General features: G+C 40.5%; 1 protein-coding gene across 1 annotated transcript in view; it reads right to left on the bottom strand.

Annotated features, from left to right (window-relative positions):
* SAMD3 (sterile alpha motif domain containing 3) overlaps positions 1 to 12,217 on the bottom strand; it is a 40,360-nt gene extending 28,143 nt beyond the window's left edge. The window contains exons 1-3 of the mRNA XM_086460445.1: positions 12,139 to 12,217; positions 11,206 to 11,395; positions 7,025 to 7,135 (exon numbers count right to left, since the gene is read on the bottom strand). Coding sequence (XP_086316571.1) covers positions 7,025 to 7,135; positions 11,206 to 11,395; positions 12,139 to 12,217 — 380 coding nt within the window. The remainder of the gene's footprint in view (positions 1 to 7,024; positions 7,136 to 11,205; positions 11,396 to 12,138) is intronic.
* Positions 12,218 to 13,390: the final 1,173 nt, after the last annotated feature.

Below are 13,390 nucleotides of genomic sequence, written 5' to 3'. Positions count from 1 at the left end.
AAATTCTTCACTTCTTGGTTTAGTCTTCTCACTGTTCAGATCCCCAAAATGGCTCCCCATAAGGTGAAACAAATAGCAGTGCAGATGAAGTAAGCTGGTCTTGTTTATCATAGAATACCAGGTTGAGAAGTTTATGTTTAGCTGCAATGTAGAACTGTGTCTTAAGAAGCATATCCTCAGCAAGGACACAACTAATCACACAGCTTTTGACCACTCAGTTTTTGTAGATGACCACTTTGCTTACTGTACTAAGTCACAGCACTGTTTCACACAGCTATTTCTTTCTTTGGCTCCATTACAGCCATACACTGCTCATGCACAGCATGTTTACTGAGACACAGAACTATAAAATAACATCATTTTGGGAGGAGCTGCTTGTCTCCTTCAGCTGGGAACCTCCCGACCCCCTCCCCCCCCCCCCAAAAAAAAAAAAAAAACAAACACAAAAAAACCCTACCCCCAACCCCCCCATCTATTTGAATTATATAACCCTGGAATCCCTAATCCCAGGGAATATCTTGTTTTACTGCCAAAAAGGCAAGGATTTTACACACTTGCATCAGATCATTCAATGAAGCTTTTAGCCTGCACAGGAGTGAAGAGTGGTGAGAGAACATAGCATCACAGTCTCCAAGCTCAGCGTCTTGTGCAACATCACACGGAGACAGAGCTGACTGAATTAGCTGTAAAAATTGTCATCAATATAGACAGCTCAATTAAGATAGATGTGCAAAGTGCAGCAGATACCTAGAAATAGGTTCAAATACTAGATCACATAATTTCATAATTTTTAAGCTTCTGATCATACTGGTAAGAAGGATCAGTTTCCTGCATCTATTTAGTTCATTTAGGGAAAAAAGTGACTTAAAGGCCAACTAAGCACATCCGTAAACAGGCTGTGTGCCACTTTGTCTACTTTACCTGAAGTCCATGAGTCTATGGCACCCATTGCTACATCTTGTACCAGGTCAGGCCCCAGTAACTGAGAGGACATCATGGCTGAGCAGAACCTTGCTGGCATCAATGGGTTTCCATTCATCCAGACAGAGCTCAGCACATGGGTGGTGCCTCAATAGAGTCTTGTTTTTCACAGGTGGAGGTCTAGCCTTTCATGTGTCTACACTGAACATCAGCAAGAGACTCCTGTCTGAATATTTGTAGGCTGGGAAAAAAGTCCACGTCTACAAAGCCAAGGAAGAAACAGAAGAGGAAAGAAAACCTGGACCTTGCAGATGGGAAGGAAGAAAAAGGCTATGGCTGTAGAAAATGTTCCTTTTCCCCAACACATTTATAATATGCTTTCAACTGTATGACACTATTTAAGATTGTAAAGGTTGTTTCCATCAAAAGGAAGAAATGGTGACAGATTATTAAATATCAAAAGAAACTCTTTTCCCCCTCTCAATAGTAGGATAAAATAGGGCTCTCTTTTCTATTCACAGTTCAGAGATCTGTGCCTGAAAGATTCTCATGCCTTTCTCTTCATGTGCTTCACTGACTTTTGCTACTTTCCAGCACAAATGCACAATTTCCTAGTTATTCGCTAGAGCCTGGGATTTGCAGTCTACCTGGTGCTTGATGATGTCTTTTACTTTTTCAGTTCCCACTAAATGTAGGGGCAGGTATCCTTTAGACTGAACAAGAAGTTACTCGCAGCAGTGTTAGCTTCAGCAGGGCTAGGACGTGGGAGCTGACAGACACCATAGCTACCCATTTCCCAGAGCAGCTCCTGTTTCAGCTTTCCCTGCAGTACCCTTGCTATAGAAATCACCGGGGTCAGCATAAGCATGAAGCTATAGACAAAATTAATCAGCTTTAAAAAAGTTTGTGAGATGCAGACACAACCTTCTTCCAGAGGGAGTCAAGACTTTTTTGACAGTTTCCATTCTGAGGAGCTGCGTCACATAAGTGAAGGCTCTGCACTCCCATCTCATGCAAGGGCAGCAGCTGTAGGTTACAGGCGAGGGGGAGCAAAAACACCCCTTGGGGAATCTGACTGACAGAACTGCCAGCTAAATCAGGCCATTTTAAAGAAACAGGGTTTATTTGCATTCACCCGTGTAAGATGTGTTATACTGTATCCAAGGGATTTTATATATTTAGGGTTTTTGTTCCTGTTGTTTTTATGACTTTGCTAGACCTTAACAAGGCAACGCAGTTAGTATCTCCTGCAAGTTATTTGTGTGACTTGGCTTATTTCTAGTGTGGGAGAAAGGAGATTTAACAATTATTTTTTTTCCTTGCAAACTTTTGTGGGAGTCTCACAGCACCATGTCAGTAAATTCAGCTCTGCTGACCTCAAGTGCTCCAAAACCATAAGTCCAGTTGCCTTGACTTCCAAAACATTGAAGCAACAAGCACAGAGAACATAATATTGAGAGTCTTCTAGTTTTTATTCAATTTAAATTGGTAATCTTAAGCTTCCTGATGCAATGACAGAGACACGAAATACTGACTTAAAAAAAAGTGGCAGAAATTCTTGCAACCTTATAAATTGAAAACCTAAATTTGAAGAATCTCCCCCAAACCCTATAAAAAATAATCAAAACCCCACAGATATAACAGTTTTTATGAAGATGGAATAACAATTGTAGTGAAATTATCAGGAATTATTAAAACAAAAAAGCAATTATTTTTCCGTTATGATACATCATTCAACAGGTGTATGTACTATTGAAACAATAGATTCAGAAGTATTGAGATAAATTTATAGAAGAAAGATTCAATCAATCGCTGTTAAAATTAATGGGCTAGATGCAATTTATGGTTTTGGAATCCCCAAACATTAGTTGTTGAAAAAGTATAACCAAAGGAAGCAATCGGTGTCAGTACTTCTGAACAAAACAGACAGACAGTACTTCTTTTCACCTACTGTTGACCACCATCAAAGACTTAACATGCTTTTTAATCGATGCTTTTCATCCCCATATGAACTAACTGAAAAAAAGATCATCACATCTACTAGAAACAATTCTGATGATATCAAAAAATAAGGTTTGTGCATAGAAACTAAGAAACTCTTCAGTTACATGTAAAAATGCACAGTCTAGCTGAGATGTTCTTCATAGGACTATAGCTGCATAGTGTACATATGTACACATATAAAAGTAGTATTTCCTCTCTTATGTAAAGGGAGCGAGATTGTCTGAAATAGTTGACTAAGTGAAAATTTTTCAGGCTAGTTACTCTCTCATTCCCCACCCCCCGCCTTTTCTTCTTTTTAAAGCACAAGCATAAGCGTGTTTCTGATAAAACACAGTAAACACAGACCAACAACACTGATGAATGGGTAACAGGGATACAAGCTGCCTGCAGTCCGACCAAACCAGATGCGAGGCTACCCTAGCTAAGGAGTTGTACAGCATTGTGCTCTGCTCGCCTCCAGTTCCGATCAGTGGGGTGTCACTACTTCAAACACTGCACTAGGGCACACTGGTGGGTGCCCGACCTTGAGAGGGCTTGCAGCAGGCAAGCCGGCTCCGCTGAGGAAATGAACGAACAGCTGTTTGCAACCATGCAGGCCAGCATGGCCATCTTGGAGATGGGAGCCAAGTTTATTTTCAAATAAATTTTCCAATTCATTGTCCCTGCTATCAGTCCCAACTTATATGGGCACCAGCACCAATATACTCTCAATGCTGGCAATGACTTTACTGGTATATGAACAATTAGGAGGCCCAGGTTTATTTGAGCACTGACCACATCTTCCGAATTCACAGCAAATACAGAAGTTTAAGGCTGTCAAGGCTGGCCAGAAGATCTGTTATCCTGCTTGTGCACACAACCCTGCTCTGAGCAAATTACTTCAAGGCGTTCAGACAGTAAATCTGTTACACAACACTCAAGAGCTACAGAACACGTTTTTATAGAAAGAATAAAAGTACAAATAAACTTGTATCAGGACGTCACTCTTGAAGGAAAACAGCTGGACCATCATATTGGAAACAGTGAAAAAAGGATACATTAGAGATGTCATTTGATAAACAAACACCTTGAGGAAAGGCAGACAGAACGTATAAACCAACCAATAAAAGGTTGGTTTTTCACAGCAGTATCAGGTATTTACAAGTAATGACAGCCTCTATCTTAGCAACAAGATAAACACCAGGCTGCCAGGAGCCATCAAACTGCTGGTACTCTGATACAGAAAAGCAGGTGTAGGGGAAATATATTTATTGAATCGTCCTCTGCAGTTATCTTACAGTTTTCACAGAAAAGCATTGCTGTAAGATTAATCTTTTTGGGAGACTAACAAAAAGACTGGCTGCTTTTACTTCTGTAGGTGCTGTCAAAAACTTATTCCCACAAACCCCATCTGGTTATATATATGCACAATTTCTATACGAGAAAAATAAAATTATACTATTGCTGCATCCACTTACTGTTTATTTTTGTGTTTAAACAGTTGTCTTTTATATTTTTGTAATATTTAGTAATAAAGAAGAATGTATTTAACACAGTTGTCAGGACTATCTACAAGGAAACATACAGAGAAATTTCGAGCAAATTCACCAGCACTAATAATCTATAAAAGCACTCACAAATTCACTTCGAGCAGAACCATGACAGTTATTGAAGCTGTATAGTTGCATGTGTCTTTGGGGGAAAAAACAACAGGAAAAAAACCCTAACCCACCCACAGACACACAAAAACAACCCAAAACAAAACAAACCCACAAAGTTTTAAGTTCTTCTTTTTCAGATTGGATGAAATAAATGAGAAGACAGAGGCTACAAGCCTAACCCTGGCCAAATATTGATCATTTGAACTGTACATGTACACCAACCTCACTGAATTAAATTAACCCCTGGCAGAACTGACTATAGAAGTGCTTATATGAACTGCTCTGCTGCCAAATCTGTGGGTGAGATGGAAAGATCCGTCAAGGAAAAGTGGAAGCTGTCAATTGCTCTTACCTGCTTTTCCAAAATCTAGCCTGGCTGATGAGAAAAGAGAAACCTCCTTTTTACTCAGAATAAGACAGCCTAGAGTGTTTTATTTGCAGAACCACCTCCTTACATAACTACAGCTTCCCTTTGATCAAACAAATATTGATTAACATTATGCCAAAATATGAGAAATGACCACCACTAATCTGAGGTGAAAAAACACACTTTTCACCACGGCACATAAATGCATAGACTGGAACTTGAGTGAAAAACAAACCAGCCAACCCACCTAGCCAGCTGAGAGAGCAAGTATATTAGCAGAATAGACAGGGAAGTTACTTTTACACTGTAGGCTAAGAATCTATCATATTATAGTCAAAGCAACTTTTTCTGTTCCCATAATCAAATTTCTGAAACAAATATCTTGTTCAACCCTTCACAACCTGCTTATAGCTGTCATAATCCCCTCAAGCATATAAAATATTAAAATTCTCTATCATGGTTGAAAATGCAATAAGTGAGTACTATAGGGAGAGGAAGGCAGGAAGAAGAAAAAAAAATATCGATTCAAACCTAACCTCTATAATACCATATTTATCTCTGTGGATCACGCCATAGACATATCTAAACAATGGCATTTACCTCCAGAAATAGCATTTAGCTTGGGACGAACCTAGTGCTACAGCTTTTGGATGCAAGAGCTATTAGTTGCATTATTAGTCTTAGTCTGTTAAAATAGCTGTTTCTGAGAAAGACATTTGCCAGCTTCTCAACTGACCTTTAAAGATAAGCCCTCATAAAATTTACTCTGGTCTTCAAGACTACAAATCATCACAGCTCCACTGACTTTTAGGGCATCTACAAGTTCACCAAGGAGGAGCAGCAAACTACACTACTCTTCTGCTCCTTTGCCCCACGGTGAATTGGCACTATTCTTTTGCAGTCCCTTTCCCTTAACAGGCCATTACGGGCCTTCAAAAGCTACTACTGACAGGAGTTGCTGGGAACATATCCTAAAGCCAGCCTATTCTGGGTTATGCTGATTCACACAGCACATGTAAAACTCTTTATACAGCCCAAGGCAAATTACTCATCATTAATTAAAAATAAGCATCCTTTAGAAGTACAGGCTAAAACCCACTATTGCAAGATCATTTTAATGGTTTATTCAGAGGGTTTAAGTGATTTGGGTTGGTTTCATTGGTAACAATGCTGACAGAGTCTTTGGGTTTGGTTTTTTGTTTTGTTTTGTTCTTTTGAAGCTCCTAATGGGATTTTATTTTAAAAGCATTAACTATGTGATTCACTAAGCCCTCTCCTCTGTTCCCAGACAGCCTATCCCTAACTCCTTGTTACTTTTTTAAAGTGACAAAATACACATTGCAAGAAGACCTTCTCTTATCGCAGAATGGTGAAGCACATCCAGAGCAGAGAACAGTAACATGGTGGGGAGAAATTATAGCAGGTGGGAATAAAGGGGGCTAACAAGCAGACAAAGCTTTGCAAACAAGAAAACAATTGCCTTGAAAGAGGAACAGGACTCCCTTCCAACACTAACTGCCCATCTCAAAGTAGGAAAGCATATATAGGGGAAAAAAAAAAAAGAAAAAAAAAAAAGAAAAAGAAAAAACCCCATCCATCTTGCCTCCAGTTTTTAGGGAGACTCATTTTGACAGCAAAGGAAAAAATGAGCATGCGAATGGGATCAGCATGCCTGCCTTCTGAAGTGCTGTATTTAAGGTGCCTCAAGCACACGATTTTCATAGCCATATTCCATCCTGTAATGATTAATTTACCAGATTGCTATTGAAAACGCATCTGCAAAAAGGGATTTTTAAAAACTAGACAAGACAAACCTGTGTCTTGCCCTCTGCATGAGGTAACATATGAGATAGTGAGCAAGGACTGAGGATGGAGGGCAGAAAAAACACCATTAAACTATTTCATTCCATCAAATCTCAATAAATTTCTGCTCCTGCTGTTTTCTAAATATACTTGGATATACCTGAGCCTGGCCTCCAATAATTAGGATCACTTTTTAGAAAGTATCTGTTTAGTCTTAACGAAGCAAAAAGAAATGGTTATGTCATCTTCAAAAGGTAAGGAAAATTTAGTAAACGCATTATACACTCACTTTTGTTTTAGCACTCTGTGATCAATTAGTCCTTCTTCATTTTCATTTGAGTACAGGTATTTTTTCTGCTCCACAGGACCAGGCAAATTTAACATTTGTCTGTCAGTAGCCCTGAAAGAAGAAAAAAAAAAAAAAAAAGAGAGAGAAAGAAAAAAAGAAAAGCGGTGTCTTAGGGTTCTAAAGCACCAGTGGCAGAAATATGAAAGGAGAAAAATTAACATATTGAATAGTCATGATTTTACTGATGCTGACATCTTTTAACCATTCTCAGTTCAATTATCAAACTCTGAGAAGTTAAAGGAAAACTGTAAGCAATACTGCCTAGTGATATTCTAATTACCACACAGTCACAAAACCCAAGAAAATAATTCTTCTCAGGGTTGCACTGTAACTGCCATCTTCATAGCCTGGGATTTCCTAATCTCTGGGAATAACCAGCCATTACAATATGCAAGGGGTGGGGTGAAAGAGCAATTTACACAATATTGTAAGGCTGTTTCTATTCAACTAGAACCTTGAATACTTGTTTTTTTATCTGGAGGCTAAATCCATCTTGAACCTTCAAGTCAGTTTTGCATTACTCCAACCACTCTAGAAGATCCCCAAATGCCACCTGGTCTCACACCCCACTGTTCCAGGTTATTTGCTCCAACTCTAGCCTGTCACTAGCACCAAAGGCTCCAGAGTTTGCTGTCTATGTGCTAGTCCAAACCACTGTTTTCCGTTTAACCTTTGCATCCAGCTCTCTCCATCCTCATTTTCCTGTTATTTGTTCTCCTTTGGTTGGTATAAGCCAACATCAACAGTTTTACCCTGCACTGAGGGAAAGGCAGAGCTAAGATAGGAGCTACTGTTGTGCTGTCAGACTTCATGGCAGTCACCAACCTTTTTTTTTCAGTGGGAGGTGGGGGGGGGGGGGAGGGGGGGGTGGGCAGCACAGTAGGGATAGCTTCCTTTCTGTACCTCATCTTCTCAGAACCTCTGAACTCCAAAGTTGCTTTATAAACTCTTCCAGCCTCAGATGCACTCACATATGAAAGGCTATTATTGGAAGTGACATTAACATTTGCCAAGTTCATAAGAGGAGATTCCCCTTTTCATGAATCAATACATCTTTTTTCAGCTATCCAGTTAAAACCAGAAAAATCCAGTATGTTCTCTACGTGGCTCTTAGAAACATCAATCCAGGAATTGGAAAGCATCTTGATGTTTACCTGGTAACATCTGTGTGAGCTCTTATATACACATAAACACAGTTTCTACTGCATGACCCATAAGGTTTCCACCTTACCAGTAAGAAACACAAGATGCTATTTTTGTGTCCGAATCCAAACTGCTGAAGATGTAAGTCACATTTGGTGTCCTTTCACAAGTCCATTATTTCCACACAGAAAGTGTTCACCTACCTTACTCAAAACTCCATGTCCAACCAATGACTTGTGTTCTGTTCCCAGCAGAGGGGTGAGCAGAGCACAATTCACACACAGTTAGAAGATGCGCTAAGGACAGCAGGATAAAGAGGTAGCCAGCCAGGAGTGCCCCAATAAGCACTGGGGATAGCATTCATGTGATAAATACAACAGGGAAATACTGCTGACAGCTCTTGGAGGCTCCACAGCTGTTTCAGCTGACCCAGAAGGAGGTGGCTATGGTGCTGCTTTCTCCCCTGCCCTGTGGCTGAGCAATGCCTTCTCCACCTGGTGCTCACAGGGTGAGCTAGTTCTAGGAACTGCCCTGACTGAGAAATAATTCTGCAAAAGAGAAAAGGTGGTCGGTTTTCACCTGGGATCAAGCACTACAGGAGAAGGGCTAGGAACACGCAAACTCAGTTTTCACAGTTGTCCCCTGCCGCTGTGGGACCACACCCTCAGCTACAGATGCTGCTAACAGTGAACCTCAGTGCGGTGAGTTTGCTCATGCGACCAAGACTGTAATTCAGCATAACATCACTGAGCAACAGAGAAAACATGAGTTCACTTCACATATGATGTGGATCTATGAATTTTTGTTTTTGTCACATACTTTGTTCCTCTGTGTCAAAGCAGCTTACAAAGAACATAATTTTATTACATTACTTCAAAAGTGTCTCATACACTTTATTCTAGTCTTGAGTCCCCAAATTAGGTCAAAAGAAAATATTCTTAGGGGACTTTGTTCAAGATGTACTGAACAGAAAAAATAATTTCAAACTACATCACTAAGACAAGCAGTCCAGAGTCAAGAAGTAAGTTACAGCTACCTGCATATGAGCACGGAGATTTTAGTTTTATAATGAAATACTATTTTTACTGCAGGAGCTTTTCATCATTCTATGCGCCAAACTGCATAGAATGTCTTGATTTTGTAGTCATCCTAAAATATATGACTGATGGCATTTCTTAAATGAGTTTAAGTTTTATTCTGTGGTCCTTGACTCTGACACACAAAATGTTTCAGAATCAGCAGGATATTTACCTAACTTCCCTGTAAATAGAGGAATACCAGCATCTTATTTTCCAAGCAAGAAGACTAGGTAAGGAAAGATTTTAAGGTAAATTATATCCACTAGTATTTAATATTTCCAGCATTTTTTTTTTTTCTGGGGGGGGGGGTCTGCAGAACTTCACAGAAAAGCTGTGCCCTCACACTACTGCAACTGCATGCTCTTTGTGAGACAGTAAGGCCTGACTTGCAGGACTTGAAAAGTACACAGGGAACAGTCACACCTGAGAAGCAGTCTAGCCAAACATCCCTACTAAAGTCAAGAATGAAACCCTGAATTTCCAAAGCAGCATTCAAACTGCCCTAAACATAAGAACAAGTTTTCCTCTTCTGAAATTCCCTGCTGAAATCACTATGTATCTACCACACTTTGGATGAAGTACAGAGCCCACATACAGTAGTTGTCTTCACAGTAGACACTTGCTCTACCTCCAAAGAGGGAGCTTCCTGTAAATCAAGTGAGGCAGGACCCTCGTGCAGAGAACAGAGACTGGCTGCGATTGCACACTTCAGGCCTATGATAAATCATACATGCCGTGGCACTGTCTTCTTCCTGAACACTCTCTTCCCTCCAACGATGCAGGACCATTTACCCAAGAGGTTTCATAAATACTTCCACAAGGGCAAGAGGATGTATCTATGTGAGCAGTATAGTCCTGCTCATGAGTGCAATTTTGTTGGAAATAATGCGACCAGCACATTTACCACACTTTGGTTTGCACTGTGGAGTCACCTCAGAGTGCACAACCTGGGCTCCTTTTGCATGAAGACAAATGCCACAGATCTGCTCCTACTGGGCTACTACTGTGTACCAATGCAGGCTTAGTGCTAGAGTCCTTTCCTTCGAAAAAGAGCATTTTGCATCTGTCACAAGACGTTCTCTACTGTCAGGATTCTTGGACTTAGAAGAGACCACTCTGAGAGCTCAGGATGTCTCTCCTCAGCCAAGACATCCAGCAAAAATAATCCTGCAAGACTTACAATAGATCAGAATGGAGAGGACAGATAGGGGGAACAAAACAAATCAACCCACCCAAAACCCCCCAAACAACTGACACCAAAACTCCCAACCAAAAAAAAAAAACCTAACCAAAAACCAAGCCACAACCAACCAACCTCCACCCCTACAAAAGAAACCCCGAACAAAAAAAGAAACTCCACTCAACAAGGAGCCAGAACATGATCAGTGAAGACAATCTCTGTGGAATTTGTTTTCTAAAAATCTATCTAGTTCCACAGTGGGATTATTAAATGTTTACACCTAGATCAAATTCAGAGCTTCCTTTGAGATATTGAAATTAAATACACCTGTGACACAAACACTGTCTCTGGCCAAATCATGATTTTACTCTACGGCTTGCAAACATTTAAAACTCAGTGCTTCAAAAGCTTAATATCGGAAATACAGAAAATTTTAGCTATGCCGAAAGTTTGATGATCCAAATGAAAACTAGGTCCTAGAACTGGAAATGAAAAGCAGTTTAAATTAATTAATGGTGGTGTTCAGGAATGTCGATGCCCTGTTTAAAACCACAGGGTAATAACCTTAATTTGTGTTTGACATGCTGTTAGAGATATTAAAAGTATAAAAAGCAGTTACAACTTACAGCTGTAGAGCTAGTGAACGCCAGTTTTACAGAACTATGAAAAGAATACAACTATACCCAGACTGGCATTTTCTGTGCCGTGTACTCACTCACCCACTGACTACTTCTGGAAATTTTGGAGAAGCTGTTTCATAACAGTGTGTAAGGGATTCCAGCCCACTGTTTTGTTGCTGGTATTTATTGATCAGGTCCATCAGCACTGCCTGGTGCCCAATCTTCTTCACCAGCTGTTGCACCATACGATCATTAAGAGCCAGAAGAGCTGCTCCACTTACTTCTTCTTCTGCAGATTGAAAGGGATTAAAGAATTACTGTAAAATAACTTCATAATTACAGTAACATTCTGTATGCCTAAAAACATTATGATAGAGGACAGATCAAAGACAAGGTTGCTTTCTGCTGCTGCCTGTCTTCTTCAACTGCTAAAAAGATGATATTTTAGCTACTGTCCTTTTGCAAGCAGTCCCAGGAGCTCTAGTCACTGGCCCGATACCTTCCCCTGACAAAAAGCCAAGTCTGAAACACACAGAAGCAGTGAGATGACTCTTCTAACACTTTAAATCAGGCCCTGCTTAGACCACAGCAGACTGTTAATGAAGGAAAGCAAGCCTTTTAAGAGTGCACACAACAAATAGCCTGTTCATATAATGGTTTCCGAGATGCTCTTTTGTGGAGTGTTTATATACTCAGATGTAAAACGTTTACACAGTACAGTTGCGTTATTTCAAAAGATCTATACAATATAAAATAGGCCCTGTCAAGCCTGTTAAACTGCCAGTTCTGATTCAAGAAGGTGTATCTATATACAGGCTTAATCTCACCCCCCAGCATTTCACAGAGACTTCAGTATAAATCTACCCACTATTTTGATTTATCAGATCTATGTCAGTTCTCACCCTAATAAATTTCTATAAAAGTCTGAAGTTAGCATATATATACACATGCCCCAAAAAAGGTAGTCAGTGCCAATGAAAAGAACAGAAAGAAATACTGAACAAACGCCACATAAACAACAAAAATTCTTACCACGAAACTTAGGAACTAGTTCTTCTAAATTTCTCTGTCTCAACCAGTTGCAGACTTGATCAACTGACCAATTTTCCATCTTCAAGTGTTGCAAAGCTAAATTTTTGCTGTGAAATTAAAAGAGAGGATTATTTTCATACCAAAATCCAACATTTCATAGGAAAAAAACGGACTCAGCAAATAACGTTACATTTGCATGCTCCAAATAAAAATAGTGCGAAATAATCCAGCTCATGCCTGTTGCAAGTGGCAGTTTCCTTGGATCCCTTTCTTCACCTCCTCTCCCTTTCCTGCTTTCACTCTGCTCTGAGACAGCCTCATTCCTTATAAAACACGACCTGCTCCAGTGCCATTAACACCCAGGTTTCCACACAGAGAAGAAAAAAGGTGTGAAATTCACCACCACCTCGCTCATCAGGAAATGGCTGACATTTTACAGAAAGAAAAAAACCACACCACCATCAGATAGGAGTCTGTCACATATGTTTATAGTAAATCAAGCACCTTAACCCTCTCTGCACCACCAAGCAGGTACTCAAGCAAATACTTAACCCTCAGTTACCAACAATTAGGGGCCTTAAAGCTCCTGGACAACGGAGGGGGGTGACTAACTCGCCCTGTTTTTTGCCAGTCCCACCCTCCATGCTCCAACCCTCCCTGGGAAGATGCGGTGGGCGCCCCGGGAAGGAGGGAGGCGATCCCCGGGTGGATCAGCCCGCGCTTACTGTGTGCCCCCTCCCCAAAGGGCTGGCCTGAATCGCGAGGGGGATATATCGCACAGCAAGATCAACAGCAACCCCACCGAGAGGAGGTTACTTATGAAGACAAAGCCTGTCCTACTCTGCCAACTCTTTGACAGCAGAAAACTCTCTCCGAGGGTGATTTTCATGTTAATGTGTTTTAGCTCTGCTACATAAAGGCGCACCAAGTGGTCCATGGCCATGCTTGCAATCCACAGCAGACATTAAGAGGAAATTATTCAAGAAAGCTTTTCAGATGAGAACGCGAGTGTCTGGCATCATTGGCCAAGATTTGCTTGCTTAAAAGACATCTATGCACATACCCTGAGCCTGCAGCAAGCTCCAGGATAACACAAGGATTCACCCGCACAAACCTCATCAGGATCTGTTCCACTGCACAAAAAAAACCCTGCGCACCATCTTTGAATAAAAACGGTTCTGTTTCCATCCTTTAACAGTACAGACCTCCAAATAGAAACACTTCAGATTATGCTCTTGTGCCAGTAGACTTC

Source organism: Leptosomus discolor, chromosome 2 (genome assembly GCF_034619465.1).
Source record: "Leptosomus discolor isolate bLepDis1 chromosome 2, bLepDis1.hap2, whole genome shotgun sequence".
NCBI lineage: Eukaryota > Metazoa > Chordata > Aves > Leptosomiformes > Leptosomidae > Leptosomus > Leptosomus discolor.
Note: the sequence above shows the minus strand (reverse complement) of the source record. Positions and strands in the feature narration are given on the sequence as shown.